General features: G+C 41.3%; 1 protein-coding gene across 1 annotated transcript; it reads left to right on the top strand.

The window, feature by feature from the left end:
* Positions 1–1155: 1155 nt before the first annotated feature.
* Positions 1156–18605, top strand: LOC137095518 (phospholipase A2 inhibitor gamma subunit B-like). Its single transcript, XM_067462273.1, has 6 exons — positions 1156–1284; positions 8642–8761; positions 10137–10283; positions 13861–14004; positions 16571–16825; positions 18547–18605. Exons 1-5 carry the CDS (start codon positions 1221–1223, stop codon positions 16795–16797), a joined length of 702 nt encoding a protein of 233 aa, XP_067318374.1. The 5' UTR covers positions 1156–1220; the 3' UTR covers positions 16798–16825; positions 18547–18605.
* Positions 18606–19709: the final 1104 nt, after the last annotated feature.

Raw genomic sequence — 19709 nt, 5'->3', positions numbered from 1 at the left:
AATGCCTTCATTGTTAATCTTGTTGTCCAAAAACTTTGTCTGAGCTGTTCCACAATTAAGTATCACATAGTTCCGTGTTTGTCTATTGCACTGCGTTTCCAAAGGCTTTTTCGAAAAGCCAGATTTTTACTTTTTTCTGGAAAGTCAGGAGGGAGGGGGCTGGCTAGTCTAATATCCCTAGGGAGGATATTAGACCAGCTGAGGGGCCATCACTGAGGGGCCACCACTGAGAAGGCCCTGTCTCTTGTCCTTGCCAGATGCACCTGCGAAGAAGGTGGGACTGAGAACAGGGCCTCCCCCCGATCTTAAGCTCCTAGATGGTTCATAGGGAGAAATAAGTTCAGACAGGTAAGCTGGGCCAGAACTGTTTAGGGCTTTATAGGCTAAAGCCAGTACTTTGAATTGTGCCCGGTAGCTGGCAGACAGTGAAGAAATATTCTTTCTTCTTGTCTGCTGTGCATAAAACATAGTTTTCTATGCAAGTAATTCAGATATTAATTTTGTATAAAATAGGAAAAGCAAACAGCTGGAAATACTATTTCTATGTAGAAACATCATATCCTGCATAACACTGTTGCTTCCATGTGAACATTTTGTGCAAAATCTTTCCTCAACTGAGCATATTCTTATAAATCTGGGAACCACTGCTCTAGAGTATATTGTGAATGAAAGGGAGGAATTCAATGGTATTTGGTCTAATCCAGTGGTTCTCAACATGTGGGTCCCCAGATGTTTTGGCTTTCAACTCTCAGAAATCCTGAGAGCTGGTAAACTGGCTGGGATTTCTCGGAGTTATAGGCCAAAACACCTGGGGACACATAGGTTGAGAACCCCTGGTCTAATATGTGGTTTCAAGTGACTATGGTCCAGCTGGGAATTGATCCCTGTGGTTAGAGGGATCTTAATGTATTAGACCTTACTTCTATAGATGCAAAAACATTTCTAGGTTTTATTGCTAACTAGAATTTTCAGCATATCTGAAGTAATTCAAATTTATGTTCACTGTCCATATTGAGTGGGGGACTGGGAAAACTATAACCACTGAAGAAAAATTTGAGGCTCTGAACATAAGAGAGAATTGGAGATTTTTTTAAAAAAAATAGGTTCCACCCCTTCTGAGGAACGGTTTGTTTTATGTTGTCAAACATCCACACTACCTCAAACAGAAGCAGACTTTGCTGGACAGTGTGGCTTCAGTACAGCTCAGCTCCCAGAACTAGATGCCACCTCAAAACATGGAGAACCTGATGATGATGAGTATTCTCGCCACCTTCATAGCTGCAGGTCAGTAAAGGAAGCTGAATGGCATTGCTGATGGAACAGCTCTATGCTTTCTGTTGTCCTAGGACAGATATTCATAACCTACCACAGACATTTCATAATCAGTCTTACTACTTCATCACACTAAAAAATGAATTCACTTTAAATCCGGTTTCTGCCTCCTTCAGAATTTTGGGGTTTGTAGTTTAAGGAGGCTGTTAAAGACTCCTCCCTAAACTACAAATCCTAGAATTCTGCAGGAGGCAGCAACTGTATTTAAAGTGGATTCATTCTCTAGTGCAGGGTTTCTCAACCTGGGGTCGGGACCCCTGAGGTGGTCGTGAGTGGGTGTCAGAGGGGTCGCCAAAGATCAACAGAAAACACAGTATTTTCTGTTGGACATGGGGGTTCTGTGTTTAAATACAGTTTAAATACAGTTGCTGCCTTCTGCAGAATTCTAGGATTTGTAGTTTAGGGAGGAGTCTTTAACAGCCTCCTTAAACTACAAACCCCAGAATTCTGAAGGAGGGAAGTTTGGCCCAATTCTATTGTTGGTGGGGTCCAGGGTGCTTTTTGACTCTAGGTGAACTATACATCCCAGCAATCACAAATCCCAGAGGGCAAGGTCTATTTTACCCAAACTCCATCTGTGTTCATATTTGGGCATATGGAATATTAGTGCCAAGTTTGGTCAATGTTTGAGTCCACGGTGCTCTCTGGATGTCAATGAACTACAACTCCCAAACTCAAGGTCAATGTCTACCAAACCCTTCCAATAATTTCTGTTGGTCATGGGAGGTCTGCGTGCCAAGTTTGGTTCAATTCCATCCTTGGTGGAGTTCAGAATGCTCCTTGATTGTAGACGAACTATAAATCCCAGCAACTACAACTCCCAAATGAAAACATCAACCTCCTCCAACCCCATCAGTATTCAAAATTGGGCATATCGGGTATTTGTATCAAATTTGGTCCAGTGAATGAAAATATATCCAGCATATCAGATATTTGCATTACGATTAATAAGAGTAGCAAAATTACTCTTTTCATTTGCAGAAGTAGCAATGAAAATAATTTTATGATTGGGGATCACCACAACATGAGGACCTGTACTAAGGGGTCACGGCATTAGGAAGGTTGAGAAACACTGCTCTAGTATGATTAGGTCCTATGGAAAGATAACAAATAAATAGAATATTTTATATCGTATTTGTATGCCTCCTATGTATAGTGGCCCTGTTTTAGGATTGCCAAGTTTTGTTTAGGGAAAGTTTTTCCATTCCTCTGAGAAAGCATGACTTGCCCATGGGTTTCCCGAACATGACAGTAAAGCTGGAAAGAATAGACTGCCCCAAGGGTGAGAAATGTCAAAGCTTCCAGTTGTTCTTAAGGTGCTTCCAGATAGTGCCAAGACTCATGTTTTAAATTGAAGACAAAAACTCCTCGGACCTGAGAACAGTCCTGGGATTGGGTCCCCTGCCATCCTCACAGGCTTCTTCTGTATCGGAACAAGATGGGGGGCAGATGGGGGACATCTGTCAGAAGAGTTTTTTTAATCACTCCATTATGCGCTGGACTGTATATGTGCACATATGAGTATCTTAATATAAATATAAGCAGATTCATATGTTCCACCAGATCTCCCTATTTCCCCAATTATTAATTCAAGCTCTGTCTAATATTATAAAGCTTAAGATAAAGAGTTTCAGAGAGTTCTAATTGCTCTCTGTTTGTGCTTTCTTTAAACCAGCTGTGCGTCTGTTTCACAGCCCAATCAACTGATCAGTTGTTTCAGGCTTTTAAAAGTATGCTGCAGCTATTTCTACAGGGAGGAGGGAAGGAAATAATGTATTTTTCACGAGTGCAGGAATATACAGTGATGCAAATATGCACATTTTCCAGTCGGAATTGCGATCTAAGCGGATTTTAGAAAAACATGTTTTTGTCTGTGGCAGTGAATCAGCGCAAATTTACTGCTAGTGTCATGTAGCCACCACCATTCTTTAACTCGTAACTTCTGCATTTTAGGTGCTGTGTAGAGGGGCCCTTAGATTGCAGCTGCCATCTGTTCTTATTTAGCATAGCCCATTGAGAGGGATGGAGCACCCAGTGGCGCAGTAGGTTAAACCCCTGTGCCGGCAGGACTGAAAACTGACAGGTCACAGATTCGAATCCGGGGAGAGGCAGATGAGCTCCCTCTGTCAGCTCCAGCTCCTCATGCAGGGACATGATCAAGGGTCTGGAGAACAAGACCTATGAGAAGCGGCTTAAGGAGCTGGGCATGTTTAGCCTGAAGAAGAGAAGGCTGAGACGAGATATGATAGCCATGTATAAATATGTGAAAGAAAGCCACAGGGAGGAGGGAGCAAGCTTGTTTTCTGCTTCCCTGGAGACTAGAACGCGAAACAATGGCTTCAAACTACAATAAAGGAGATTCCATCTGAACATGAGGAACAACTTCCTGACTGTGAGAGCCGTTCAGCAGTGGAACTCTCTGCCCCGGAGTGTGGTGGAAGCTCCTTCTTTGGAAGCTTTTAAACAGAGGCTGGATGGCCAGCTGTCACGGGTGATTTGAATGCAATATTCCTGCTTTTTGGCAGGGGGTTGGATTGGATGGCCCATGAGGTCTCTTCCAACTCTTTGATTCTATGATTCTATGACATGAGAGAAGCCTCCCACAAGGATGATAAAAACATCAAATCATCCGGGCGTCCCCTGGGCAACGTCCTTGCATATGGCCAATTCTCTCACACCAGAAGTGACTTGCAGTTTCTCAGGTTACTCCTGGCACGTCAAAAAAATTGAGAGGGACAATGGGAGTAGCCATCGAGTATCATCTGGAGGACCATAAGTTGCATGCTTGAGAGTTAGATACGCTTTTTAAAGAAACACAGGCTAAGTCATCTTTTTACATTAATAGTTCCTATTGTAACAAGACTAGGCCACAGCTATTTCTTGCAAGAATCATTGCTCTTGCTACTGTTGCTGCTTCTATGTGCCTTCCAACTTATGGCTTCCCCTAAGGCAAATCTGCCATGCGGTTCTCTTGGCAAGATTTCTTCAAAGAGGATTTATCATGGCCTTCCTCAGAAGCAGAGAGAGCATAAATCGCCAAAGGTCACCTGGTGGGTTTCCAACTTTCCATGTCCAGAAGGGTTTTGATCTCCAGTATCTCAGAGTCCTTGTCCATCATTCAGAGCTTTATGCTACACTGGCTCCTTTTGCAACCTTTACCAACCAATATATGATCCAATTGTCCTTTGAACGTTACACAACTTTCCACAAAGCCATGACCTTGTGTCAACAGCATATTGCCAAATCTAAGCAGTAAGTAGGGAGGGAAGAAAACAGAAGATAAATTAATAAGCTACAGTCAGTGGAATCTGAGGATCACTCAGAAAAATGAGTGATTAATGCTCAGACAGTTTCCATCAATTGGAACAGATTTGGGGTGCTCCCAACATGCTTTCTGTAAAATGGAATTAGGCGCCTTTGCCCACAATCAATGATGGTTTTTTTAAGTATTTTTTTAAAATTTTATTTAAGTAGACATACATTTGCAAGTGTTTGTTGTATACAGTGCAATACTTTCTATCTATTAATGTTCCATAATCATTTCTCTGATAATATATTTCCTTTAAGGGGTCACAGTCTAAATAATACATATAAAAATACAATAGACTCTTACTTTACATCTGCTTCCTCCTTGTCTACAATCTTATAAGATCCTCTATATACATTTTTAGTTTAATTTTACATTAATATGTTGAATCATTGGTTGCCATTCATTAACAAAGTTATGTAATAGTTCTCCTCTTAATAATACAGTTATTTTGTCCTTTCAGCATATCTGTAATGCATTTTCCTTTTGTGTTGTTGTAGGTTTTTTTGGGCTATATGGCCATGTTCTAGAGGCATTCTCTCCTGACGTTTCACCTGCATCTATGGCAAGCATCCTCAGAGGTAGTGCTCTGAGGATGCTTGCCATAGATGCAGGCGAAACGTCAGGAGAGAATGCCTCTAGAACATGGCCACATAGCCCAAAAAAACCTACAACAACCCAGTGATTCTGGCCATGAAAGCCTTTGACAATACATTTTCCCCATTCTTCTAAAGGAGGTGTCTGGGGTTTTCCAATATCAAGCATATACTATTCGAGCTGCCACTGTTGTGTAAAACAAAGTTTTTCCAATTTTTCTTTCTAATTCTTTATTGTTTTTATTGAGAACTTTCCAAATACATTGAGTGTTTTAAATATTTTGAGAAACTATAAAAAATGAAATGAATGAAAGAGGAAAGAAAAACAGAAAGAATACAAGTAAAATATGAGAAAAATGCATAGAAATAAAAAAGTGGCTTACAACCTTCTTTTCAGTGCTTATAAATACACATAGTAAAATCATATTGTAAAGCAATAGTAAAATCATGTTGTAAAACGTTCGGTCACCTTAGACTGAACGCTAACATTTAGGAAACACCATGCGAACACTAAGCACAAGGTAGCTGCATGCAAAAACATCCTGTGGAAATTTACTATTAGTGCATGGGGTGCAGACCCAAAATTAATAAGAGCATTAGCCCTGGCCTTGTCTTACTCAACTGCTGAGTATGCATGCCCTGTCTGGCATAAATCCGCCCACTCAAAGCAGGTAAATATAGTACTAAATGAGACATGTAGAACAATGACATGATGTCTTAAACCTACATCTGATAATAGACTCTATAAGCTAGCTGTTATTGCCCCCTCCCCCCTCCCCCCCAATGTGCGATGGGAAGTTGCTGCCAATTGTGAGAGAGAAAAGGTTGAACACTATGAAAGCCACTCACTGTATGGCTATCAGCCTCCTCCCAGCAGATTCAAATCAAGGAAAAGCTTCATGAAAACCACCACTCTTTTTAACATTCCCTCGGCAACAACAAGAACATCCCTCTGGGCAGCTAAACCAGGAAATCCCAATTGGGTGGTCCTCCACGAGGGTCTTCCTCCAGGGGCAAACCACAAATGGGCAACTTGGAAGTCCCTGAACAGACTCAGAAGCGAAGTGGGCAGATCAAAAGATAACCTGGCAAAATGGCACTACCTAAAAGAATCCTCCCCCTTGTGCAACTGTAGAGCAGAACAAACAACTCCGCATCTGTATGCCTGCCCACAATGCCCTGCCTCATGCACAGAGGAAGAATTGTTTAAAGCTACAGACAATGTCGTCGCTGTTGCCCGTTTTTGGTCTAAAACTATCTCGCAGCTTGTGATTCCTTTATGTTATCAGTTTTAGATGAACTATTTTGTCAGTTTTAGATAAACTATTTTATGCAATGCTTTTGAAATGAAATAAATAAATAATACAATTCTTCATCTCTATATAAGATTATATCATATTTATCTTTAGTTAATCAAATTCTTCTAATTCTCAAAACTCTCAGAGATCAAATCATTTCACATATCCTTCTTTCATATACTTAAGAATTTTTGTTGTATCCATATTATCTAGTTCATTGCGTAAAATATGTAACAGATCAAAATTTTAACATGACATCTCAATGTTGAATTTTTTCTTCCATGTTTGAAGGGTTCCCAATCTTTCTTGAATATTGAAGGGTCTTTTATCTGAAGATATCTTGTCAAAATTTCTATTACTGCTATTTCAGCTACTTTTGCCATCCATTCCTCCATTTTTGGTATTTCTTCTAGTTTCCACCCACGCATATGCAAAACTTGCTGCAGTTGTCATTAGAATGAAAAGTCTGTCACGTGACTTCAAAAGCAATCTATCTGTTATTCCTACTAAGAATGTTTCTGAATTTGTGGGTATATTTAGTTTTAATACTTTTTCTATAGTTTTATGGATCTCAATCCACATTTTGTTTGCCTTCTTGCAAGACCACCACATATGCCCACAATCAATGATTGTTGGTGCTATAGGGCTCTTAACAACTTCCAATGACTATCAGCGTGCAAACATGCTTTGCATGACTATTATATGTCACAGACCTTCATTTCCTTAGATCTAAATGTCTTCCTCCTTGAGCTATATACTCTGTATTTGAGGATCTGGGCTGCAGTCAACAAAGGTGTTGTAGCTCAACCTCAGCCGGGGGCTGGTGATGGATTCACTGATTATTCAGAAGGGATTGTGGGTTTTCCTGGGGTTCAAAGTGATACAGATTCAGGCCAGGTTCAAAGTGTTGAAGATTCAGGCCAAGGAAATGAAACTGGCTCAGACTGTGCCAAGCTCCAAGGTCAATCACAGGAACCAGAAACAACATCATCACATAAGGGATAGAGCAAAGAAGAATTAAGTGAAATGGAAAACTCTCAAGGGAAAGCACCTAGTGTTACAGAGATAAACAAAAGTCTTAGTTTACAGTGCAGAGCCGATAATTGGGTCCGTAGGTCCAAGAAAGTATGTGGGAAAAGGTAGAGAAAATTCTTGGGAAAGGACATGATTTCATGAGTGCTTATTAACACAGCCAGTTGTTTACCTTATAGTTAGTTCAGGCAACATTGACTTTCGAGGGAGAAGCTAGGCCTGAGTTCTTGTGTCAAGTCTTGGTTTTGGATTCAAGTATCCTGGAAGTTTTCTATATACTTGTTTTATAATACTTGGTTAAGTTTTCTAAGCATACCTTTTGTTTATGGATTTCTGATGTACTTGTGAGTTTTGGCTATTCCTGGACTGTGTTACCCTTGGATTTTTATGAGATATTTGGATTCCTGTGTGGCTATCACCTGTTGCTAAACCTTTTTTGGATTATCTCTCTCCTTTATTATTTCCTGCTTTTAATAATATATTTTATGTGTTTCTTACAATAAGCTGTTTGCTTATACTTTGGTCTCTTGTATGGTGCTGTGATCATAGGTGGCTCTAGGCCTGGGGTGCATCAAAAGGTCAAATCAGAATCTACAGGGTACCCTAAGTATCCAGGAAACCTGCCAGAGAAAACCACTGGGCAAGTCACTCTCTCAGCCTGAGAGGAAAGCAATGGTCAACCTTCTCTGAATAAATCTTGCCAAAAAATTGCCAGAAAAACCTCATGTATGATAAGATCACCATAGCTCAGACTCAACCTGAAAGCCCATAGCACTAACATGAGAAAAAACATGGAGAGTAGCCAACTCCAATTTTCCTATCCTAGTTCTCTGAGGGAACATTTCCAGCACTTTTTCAAAAGACTTAAACTTATGAATATTAAATTGCACTTAACTGTTTAAATTACCGTATGTTGTTTATTATATAAGATCTTCCTTTTCTGTTTCTCTCAACCACCTTGATATGAAACCCTGCACAGAATCTTGTGTATAACTCTTTCAAATAACTAAATGAAGTAAAGAAAAAAATAAAGGGCATGAATCTGCTCCATCTTGATTTCTCTCTTCTGTTTTTAGGGTCTTCCCTGGAGTGTGAAATTTGTCAGGCTCATGCATCCCACAGTTGTGTGGGACGCATGGAAACTTGTCCTCCCGCTTTTGACAGATGTGGCACTCTTTTGACAGAGGCTGACTTAGGTAAGTGCTCACTGCCATCAGTCAGGACTGACCTGCTTATGAGGTACATTAAGGTCTTAGATTGATTGTGGCCAAGCTATGCCTTCACCTGGATTGACATCCAGAATCCTTTCCTCAGATTTTGTGCTAGGAAGTATTGGGAATCTTGTCCCCCGACATTTTCACTCCACAACAGCAGCTGGATGGCACTGAATCTAGCCCTGTACTCTGATCCAAATGGTCACTTATTAACTGCAGCCAATCAGCTCCAAAGTCCTATGCACAATCTGGATGAGATGATCTTAGTGGTATCCTGAGAAATACAAGGGAAATGGTCCTGAGAGATTTTTTCAGATCTGTTCCTTTGCAATGGTGTAAAACAGAATCCTTAACACTAGCATATAGAATGCAGCTTGACACCACTTTAACTGCTATGGCTCAATACTATGAAATCTTGGAAGTTGTAGTTTTACAAGAGCTTTAGCTTTCTGTGCCAAAGAATAGCAGTGCCTCATCAAACTACAACTCCCCAGATTCCATAACATTGACTCAAGGTAGTTAAAGTGTCAAATCACCTGATAGTTGTTTACACTGCAAAGGGATAGTACATCTTCTTTGAGTAAGAGCCAAAATATATTCAACACCTTGGATAAATCCTTTAACGTTTGGATTCAAACCTGGAATGGAATCATTGCCTCACTGACATGCCAGACCCCATCCGGACTGGCCCCAAAATCAGGACCTGGTGCAGTTTTACCAGAGGCATCCAAACAACTCCTCCTGGTGGTGTCCCCATTGCCATCTCATATCCCATTGCCATCTCCTGGAGCCCAAAGGTGCAGGCTGGCACCCACCCTTCTCCCCAAGCCCCCAAATTATCCCTAAAAATAAAATAAAATTTACCTTGCTGGGCATGAGGAGGGCACGAGGAGGAACATTATGGTAGCCAGGTAAGTTTTATTTTATTTTTAGGGGTAATGTTGCAAGGGGGGGGGGGTTGGGGTGGCTACATGCCATCCTGATTGTAATTGGAATAGCATGTAGCCACCTTCCTGGGAAAGCCTACATTTTGGGAGGGGGGGGAGTGGGGATGAGAATTCACACCAAAGCGGGATTTCTTAAACCCGCTTTGGCACAGATTTTGGTGCTGTCTGGAAGCACCCTTAGTCATGACAAGCCATATATTCACTTGAATAGTTCAGGAGCAGGTCAAATGTTCCATCAACAGGAACAGACAGCAACTGTCACCAGAGTGAGTATATAGATGAAGCTGGGTTTTATGACCTGACAATCCAACTCCACAGACATCCATATGATGTGTCTTTAAGATGCCATGAATAATAGCTAGTACTATCACTTTCTTTCACATAATGTGTTGCTTTTCTGATGCCTACAGGAGTTCCAATGAAGGGAATCATGAAGATGTGCATGAAATCTCATCTCTGTGACAGCAAAACGGTTATCAATATGGGCCAAGCAGGAATAGCCTCGAACCAAATTTCTTGCTGTATGGAAAATGAATGCAAAAGGTTCACGCCCACTTGTATGTCACTGTTTGTTCCCCTTTCCTTCACTTATTTCTTAATTACCACATATACTTGTGGTAATTATACTTCTAATTACTTGTGGTAATTATATTTATACATGACTCAACCTCATGTATAAGTCGAGGCATTTTCTGGGGCCGCAACCACTATTTTCTAACTTGAGCATCCAAAAAGACCTTTTACCACTCTACTCAGAGAAGAGTATAGTTCCTTTTTTCATCAACATCTTGAGTAAAGTAAAACGTGAGAACTTAGCACACCCCAAAGAACCTAAAAGAAGCACCTCTGCTCTATAGGTACTCCTTTGAGGGGAAGCACCAAAGAGCTTCTGCTTCCGCTACCATTTTCTTGCACAGGAATTTTAAAAGTAGAGAGGTTCAATACTTCTTTTATTGTCACAGAACAGATTAAGCCCTTCCTTTTGCCACTATACTTAGAGAATGGGATGGTTCCTTTTTTGGTGTCACACATTTAAGGTGTGACAATGACATTGAGCAGCGGATAAATTGACCCAAGATTTGCGGTAATTTTTTTGACCAAAAAGTGTAGACATCAGTATAGCTGCATTTATTTCCTACTTTGCCTTTTACTGAATTCAAGTGGCAGCATACACATGTGCAATCTCTGTAAATCTCTGTAAAATCCAGATTATCTGCCATATAAAATCCAGATTATATGCTTTAAACTGGATTATATTAGTCTACACTGCCATATAATCTAGTCCAAAACAGATAATCTGGATTTTATATGGCAGTGTAGAAAGGGGCCTAGTTTTTTTATATTTATATAAATAAAAATGTAATGTTCGTTTGTCGGATTAACATAACTCCAAAACCACTGATGAATTGACACCAAATTTGGACACAATACACCTATCAGTGGCAAGACTATACAGAAGATCTGTATAGGAAGGATAATAATATTGAGGATAGTTTTGACGGTGCAGTGAGTGAATTAGAACCAGGCATCCTGAGGAGTGAGGTTGAATGGGCCTTAAGAAGCATTGCTAACAACAAGGCAGCAGGAGACCACAGGATCCCAGCTAAACTGTTTAAAATCTTGAAAGGTGATGCTGTCAAGATGTTGCATGCCATATGCCAGCAACTATGGAAAACACAAGAATGGCCATCAGACTGAAAAAAATCAACTTATATCCCCATACCAAAAAAGGGAAATGCCAAAGACTGCTCAAACTCCTGCACAGTGGCCCTTATTTCTCATGCCAGTAAGGTAATGCTCAAGATCCTGCAAGGAAAACTCCAGTAAGACATGGAGCGAGAGTTGCCAGATGTACAAGCTGGGTTTCGAAAAGGCAGAGGAACCAGAGACCAAATTGCCAATATCCGCTGGATAATGGAGAAAGGCAGGGAGTTTCAGAAAAAAACATCTATTTCTGTTTTATTGACTATTCTAAAGCCTTTGACTGTGTGGATCATAATAAATTGTGGCAAGTTCTTGGTGGTATAGGCATACCAAATTACCTTGTCTGTCTCCTGAGAAATCTGTATAAGGACCAAGTAGCAATAGTAAGAACTGACCACAGAACAACAGACCGGTTCTAGATTGGGAAAGGCGTACGGCAGGGTTGTATACTCTCACCCAACTTATACAACTTGGATGCAGAACACATCATGTGATGTGCGGGGCTTGATGAATGAAAGGCTGGGGTAAAAATTGCTGGAAGAAACATTAACAACCTTAGATATGCAGATGACACCACTTTGATGGCTGAAAGTGAGGAGGAGCTGAGGAGCCTTCTAATCAAGGTGAAAGAAGAAAACGCAAAAGCTGGGTTGCAGCTAAACAAAAAAAACCCCAAGATTATGGCAACAAGAATGATTGACAACTGGGAAATAGAGGGAGAAAACGTGGAGGCAGTGACAGACTTTGTATTTCTAGGTGCAAAGATTACTGCAGCCAGGAAATCAGGAGACGCTTCCTTCTTGGGAGGAGAGAAATGTCCAATCTCGATAAAATAGTGAAGAGTAGAGACATCACACTGGCAACGAAGATCCACATAGTTACAGCAATGGTATTCCCCATAGTCACCTACAGATGTGAGAGCTGGACCATAGGGAAGGCTGAGCGAAGGAAGAGAGGTGCTTTTGAACTGTGGTGTTGGAGGAAAGTTCTGAGAGTGCCTTGGACCACAGAAGATCCAACCAGTCCATACTTCAGGAAATAAAGCCTGACGGCTCATTGGAGGGCAAGATAGTAGAGGCAAAGATGAAGTACTTTGGCCACATCATGCAAAGAAAGAAAAGCTTGGAGAAGACAATGATGCTCGGGAAAAAGGAAGGAAAACGGAAGAGTGGCCGACCAAGGTCAAGATGGATGGATGGCATCCTTGAAGTGACTGGATTGACCTTGAAGGTGCTGAGGGTGGTGACAGCCGACAGGGAGCGCTGGCATGGGCTGGTCCATGAGGTCATGTAGAGTTGGAAATGACTGAAGGAATGAACAACAACAACCACACCTATCAGGCCAATGAGTAACCATCACTCATAAAAGCACTGAGAAACACAGTGGAAGGGACTTAGAAAGCAAAAAAAAATTAATAATAATGATGCTATAGCGCATGACTACCCCTGGCAAACAAAACACACAATAGCATATCCATGCTCTCTTCCGGATTGCAGCTCCCAGCATCCACTAGCCAGGGCCCTTTTGGAGAGGGGGATGATCCAAATGCACTGCTTCCAAGCTGCAAGCTTTCTTCTCCTTGGATTTCTTTGAGAACATCCCAATCCCTGTATATCTCCAATTTCCTATTCCCGGACTGCAACTATCAGCAATCCTCCAGATAGAGTAAATAGAGATAGGCATGTAGGTAGGTAGGTGGATTGATCAGGAGAACTGCAGTCCAAGAATAGGTAGAGAAGGAAGAAAGGACAGAAAAAGGAAGGGAAAGAAAAGGTGGGGAGGGGGGATGGAAGGGAAGAAGAAGAGAAGGGAAAATGGAGAGAAAGAAAGAAAAAAGGGAGGAAGGATGGAAAGAGGGAGGCAAGGAAGGAGAGAAAGAAAGCAGAGAAAAAGGGCGGGAAGGTTGGCCACAGTAACACATGGCGGGTACAGCTAGTACCCAATAAAAAGCAAAGATGGAAAGCACTGCAGTGTAATAGGAGCATGAAGTTACCTCACCCACAGTCACAACATTGCAATAGTGAAAATCCACTCATCACCATAACTGTAAGTTACCCCTATTCCGCATCTCTGGAATGGTGCGAGATAGCAGCGAGATGTGTTTATCTCCTATGTTATGCAATAGCGTTTTGGCCAGTAGGCAAGTGGGAAGAAAACCAGGGCTTGGGATCACGGGAATACTGGGGAGTGAATATTGTAAGGTTAGAGTTAAGAACTCTTGGTTAAGTGCTAAGAAGAGCCCCTGGACAGTTCTAATAAATTTTAAGGCAGTTTCACTGTCCCATAGAAGTTGGAGTAACCCACTTCTCCTTCTCACCATTGCACGAAGTGGCCACCTGTTCAAACAAGACCAACATGAGAAATATTTGATTTTTTTTTTTTGTAATATTCTTGGCAATACACTTTTTCTTCTATCTCAAATCTACATAGTGACACCCATGGATAAAACCCCCAATGGGCTGGTATGCCCAGGCTGTTTGCAGTGGAACAGATTTGAATGCAGAGTGGAGGAACAGGTCCATTGTACCGGAGAGCAAAATAAATGCTTTACTGTGTCTGGGACAAGCACCCATGGTAACTAAACTCATGGACATCTATAGAATCAAAATTATCTGACATCCAACCTACCTATGTGGCTATAGTTCCATCTGTGATGTTGACACTTCAAAAGCTAAACTGAAGGGGTGGAGAACTGAAAAGGGGAAATATAACCCTTTAAGGTTCACAACTGGGAATGATGGTAGGTTGAATTAAGTACTTTATAATACAAACTTCATGCAATAAGATTCTGGCATGCATGATCAGAATCTGTCGACTACCAGGCAGTTCACCCAAGTTTATGTAAAATTCTTGCAAAACCATGTGCTGGCTGCAATTGAGTGAAAAAAGGCTATAACAATTGTTAAGTTTCAACAAAAAGGTGCAAGCACTATTATTGAGCAATGGCCTAAATCCAATTGTTAGTCCCTACTAGAATAAATCGACTGAATTATCTGGATTTACTTGTGTGCTGACTCACCGTTCAGCAATTGATTCAATGGATCTATTCTAGGTTGTTGTAGGTTTTTCAAGTTGTATGGCCATGTTCTATTTATTTATTTATTTATTTCTCGCACTTCTACCCCGCCCTTCTCAACCCCTGAGGGGGGGGGGGGGACTCAGGGCGGCTTAGAAAAAGGCACAAATCGATGCTGGCACAACAAGGTAAAAAATAAAAATATATAAATAGTAATTAAAACAATTAAAACAATCCATTATACATCACAATCCCTAAAAACAATCTAGTGCTCAACGTTTACCAGCTCAGAGTCCGTAAATTCAAATTCCACATTGTCCAATCCATCAATTCTAGTCGTCGCTTGTCCCTTATCTATCCGCCAGATTACCCGAAAGCCTAGTCCCAAATCCATGTTTTTAATTTCCTTCTAAAGGAGAGGAGGGATGTCGATGACCTAATTTCCCCGGGGACTGAGTTCCACAGGTGAGGGGCCACCACCGAGAAGGCCCTGCTCCTTGTCCCCACCAATCTCACTTGTGATAGACGTGGGGTCGAGAGCAGTGCCTCCCCAGAAGATCTTAAACTCCGAGGCGGGACATAGAAGGAGATGCGTTCGGACAGATACGCTGAGCCGGAACCATATAGGGTTTTGTAGGTCAAAACCAGCACTTTGAATTGTGCTCGGAATTGTATCGGCAGCCAGTGGTGCTGACATAACAGAGGGGTGGTATGCTCCCTGTATGATGCTCCGGTGAGTAATCTAGCTGCCACCCACTGGACTAATTGAAGTTTCCGAACAGTCTTCAAAGGCAACCCCACGTAGAGTGCGTGGCCAGATCAGACTTCCCAAGGTACGGGCGCAACTGGCGCACAAGTTTTAATTGTGCAAAAGCTCTCCCGGCCACCGCCGAGACCTGGGGTTCCAGGCTCAGCGATGTAAGGACAACCTCTGAGGATGCTTGCCACAGATGCAGGCAAAACATCATGCTTCTAGAACATGGCCATACAACCTGAAAAACTTACAACAACCCAGTGATTCCGGCCGTGAAAGCTTTCGACAATACATTGGATCTATTCGAATTTGAGCTAACCAACAGGATTCACCTATATATGTCATTTTTGTACTTTGCATCTTATACTGATATTCCTGTTGTTAACTGCCATCAAGTCAACGTTGACTTATTACAACCCTATGAATGAAATATTTCCAAGCCAACTGGGTATCAGCTGCCCTGGTCAGATCCTACAAGAGCAGTGCTTCGTTTACCTCTCTGAACATATATCCCTCTATGAGCCAGCTAGGAGATTATGATCTTCTGGGGAGGCCCTGCTCTTGGTCCCACTTCCTTCGCAGATGCAATTGGTGGGGACGAGAGACAGGATCTTCTCAGTAGTGGCCCCTTGGCTTTGGAACTCCCTCCCTAGTGAAATTAGATCAGCCTCCTCTCTCCTGACCTTCAGGAAAGGGCTAAAGACAGGGATGGGGAACCAAGCATTCGATTAGTAATCTATCAGTGAAATAAGATAATATGGAACACTGCAATGACAATTTGGAATGGCTGCAGATTATGATACTGGATTACATGATGTTAAATAAGTGATTTTAAGGTTTTGATATGTTTGAATGATTTTTAATGTATATGTTTTTTTAATTATGTATGTTTGCATGGCATCGAATTGCTGCCTACACATGTAAGCCCCCGGTGGCAAAATGGGTTAAACCCTTGTGACATCAGGACTCCTGAATGAAAGGTCAGCAATTCAATTCTGGGAAATGGGGTGAGCTTCCATCTGTCCACTCCAGCTTCTCATGCAGAGATATTAGAGAAGCCTCCCATAGGATGGTAAAACATCCAGGTGTCCCCTGGGTAATGTCCTTGCAGACAGCCGATTCTCTCAAACCAGAAATGACTTGCAGTTTCTCAAGTTGCTCCTGACACCAAAAAAAAAAAAAGCTGCTTTGAGATGCCTGCGGGGTGATAAAGGCAGTGTATAAATATGGTAAATAAATAAATAAATAAAAAGTGCCCCTAGGTAGAAAAAACAGAGAGTTATTTGCAGAAATGCAGCACAATTCTCTTTATGTTTTCAATATGATTATATTTATATGTCTATTCTTTTCTATGATATGTCTCTTTACAGGAGAAACAAACTTTCCATTGACCATGAAGGGCTGTACAAACAGTGCTGAGTGTGACAGATTGATTGACCATTCAGATACTGTTACAGGGTTCAGTTTAATTATGTCACTCAATTGCACTCCGGCCCCTGGCAATCATGTCTCCAAAACAGCCAGGAACATTTCAGATTTATATGGAGTTTTTTTCTCGATACTTGCTGCACTACTCCTTGTCAAAATCTTCATTTGAATCCATCCACCCAAGGGCTGCAATTCAGGTATGTTCTACTGGGTCACTTATTTTGGGCTCTTGAACCATATAAATAAGACAATAAGAAGTGGCAAAACACTCATGGTTCTGGGTTTCCGTGAGTTTTTTGGGCTGTATGGCCATGTTCCAGAAGCATTCTCTCCAGACTTTTCACCTACATCTATGGCAGGCGTCCTCAGAGGTTGTGAGGTCAGTTGGAAACTAGGCAAATGAGGTTTATATATCTGTGGAATAATGTCCAGGGTGGGAGAAAAAACTCTTGTCTGATTCAGGCAAGTGTGGCCAATTGCAACATTCACACTTGCCTCAAGCAGACAAGAGTTCTTTCTTCCACCCTGGGCATTTCACAGTAATATAAACCTCACTTGCCTAATTTCCAACAGACCTCACCTCTGAAGATGCCTGCCATAGATGTGGGTGAAAGGTCTGGAGAGAATGCTTCTGTAATATGGCCATACAGCCTGGAAAACTCACAGCAACTCATTGATTCCAGCTATGAAAACCTTCGACAACTTGTGGTTCTGTTTATCCCACTCCTGAATATAAAGGCGTCCAGAAAAATAATAATAATAATAATAATAATAATAATAATAATAATGTATTGTCGAAGGCTTTCATGGCTGGAATCACTAGGTTCTTGTGGGTTTTTTCGGGCTATAGAGCCATGTTCTAGAGGCATTTCTCCTGATGTTTCGCCTGCATCTATGGCAAGCATCCTCACTACCTCTGAGGATGCTTGCCATAGATGCAGGCGAAACGTCAGGAGAAATGCCTCTAGAACATGGCTCTATAGCCCGAAAAAACCCACAAGAACCTAATAATAATAATAATAATAATAATAATAATAATCTTTATTTATACCCCGCCATCTCCCCAAAGAGGACTTGGGGTGGCTAACATGAGGCCACACCAAAGATACAAATACAACAAAATAAATATTTTATTTGTAGTGCAAAAAAAACAAAACAAAAAAAACCTCCCAAACACTTTAAAACAATACAATAATTAAAATGAAGAACAATTTTAACAAACATAAACTTATTAGTATTTCAATTGAAAGTGTAGGCATGCTTTTGGCTGATGAGATAGGATTGTTGTTGTTGTGGTGTGTTTTCAAGTCATTTCAGACTTAGGTTGACCCTCAGTGAGTGCCGGGTAAATGACCTTGGAGGGCCGTATCCGGCCCTCGGGCCTTAGTTTGAGGACCCCTGCTCTAGAGTCTTCAGATGCCCATATTGGCTTTACATAATGCTATACTATTTATTTATGGTGTCAGAAGCAAGTTGATGGTACAGTTAAAATACATTTTAAAACACAAACAAAATTTTAAAAACTTGGCTTTATGCTAAACGTCCTTTGACCAGAAGCCGGCCACTTGAAGTGCCCCTGACGTTGCTATTGTGCATGTGGCAGGGCTCAGGTTGCATAGTAGTAGGTGGTCTGTGGTTTGCTCTTATCCACACTCGCATGTCATGGACTCCACTTTGTAGCCCCCCTTTCTTAAGGTTAGCTCTGCATCTTGTGGTACCAGAGTGCAGCCTGCTACACTGAAGTCTTGTGACTTCTTGAAGGCCATGCGAGTTTGCAGCTGCACAGTGATACTACCATTTAGTAACTCAATTAGATTTGGGTGAAATATTAGACACTATTTATATACTAAATGTAAGCTAAATGGACACAGTTGGACTTCTAGGGTTCCTTTTCTTTTTTTTTCTTCTTTTTTTGTAGTTGGTGAGATTCAAATTAAGATATCATGTTCATCCTCAAGAAGACTGGTGAAAGAGAACTTGCACTTGGTGACTTCTTACCATCTCTGTATGATTTACATTTTGGCTTTTTCTTTATGTACGTATTCTAATAGTTCCTGTTCAAAATACTATGGCTTAGCTATTCACACTTGCGAATTATTTATCTCCCTTTTATTCTTGTATTTTGTATACGCAATTTATATAAATAAAAATGTAATGTTTGTGGGATTAACATAACTCAAAAACCACTGGACGAATTGACACCAAATTTGGACACAATACACCTATCAGGCCAACAAGTGACCATCACTCATAAAACACTGAAAAACACAGCGGAGACTTAAAAGCCAAAAAAGCAAAAAGATGCTACTGTGCATGCGCAAAAACAACTCCCCCTGGCAAACAAAACACAGCTCCCAGCATCCCCTAGTCCAGGACCTTTAGGAGAGGAGGATGATCCAAATGGACTGCTTCCAAGCTGCAAGCTTTCTTCTCCTTGGATTTCTTTGAGAGTATCCCAATCCCTGCATATTTCCAATTTCCTATTCCTGGACTGCAACTCCCAGCAATCCTCCAGATAGATAGAGACAGATAGGTAAGTAGATAGATTGATCAGGAGGATTGCTGGGAGTTGCAGTCCAAGAATTGATAGAGAAAGAAGAAAGGACAGAAAGAGGAAGGGAAAGAAGATGTGGGGGGAAGGAAGGGAAGAAGAAGAGAATGAAGGAAGGAGAGAAAGAAAGAAAGAGAGAGAGAGGGGGGGGAGGGAGGGAGGGAATGAAAGAGGGAGGGAAGGAAGGAAGGAAGAAGAGAAAGAAAGAAGAGAAAAAGGGAGGGAAGGTTGGCAGGTACAGCTAGTATGTTTATAGACGTGTAGTTGTATGATTTGTAGCACTCTCATTTTTGCCATTATTATGGGATTCCAAAGCATTTACTCTGTTTTTCCCCTCGTTTACAAAATCAAAATACCTTTCCAATGATCTACTGACTGCTTTTACAGTCAAAATACAGTGTTTTTAGTCCCACCCGTTTGCCTCTGGTACTACCCACCAGTGGAATGTCCTTCCTTCAAACTTCTCTAAAATAGAACAAATCTCTCAAGCTGGAAAAGATGGCTCTTTTGAATTCATACAGTGCTCATTC

The sequence above is a fragment of the Anolis sagrei genome, chromosome Y (genome assembly GCF_037176765.1).
Source record: "Anolis sagrei isolate rAnoSag1 chromosome Y, rAnoSag1.mat, whole genome shotgun sequence".
Classification (NCBI taxonomy): domain Eukaryota; kingdom Metazoa; phylum Chordata; class Lepidosauria; order Squamata; family Dactyloidae; genus Anolis; species Anolis sagrei.
The sequence above is the reverse complement of the archived record's forward strand: the minus strand, read 5'-3'. Positions and strand labels throughout refer to the sequence as shown.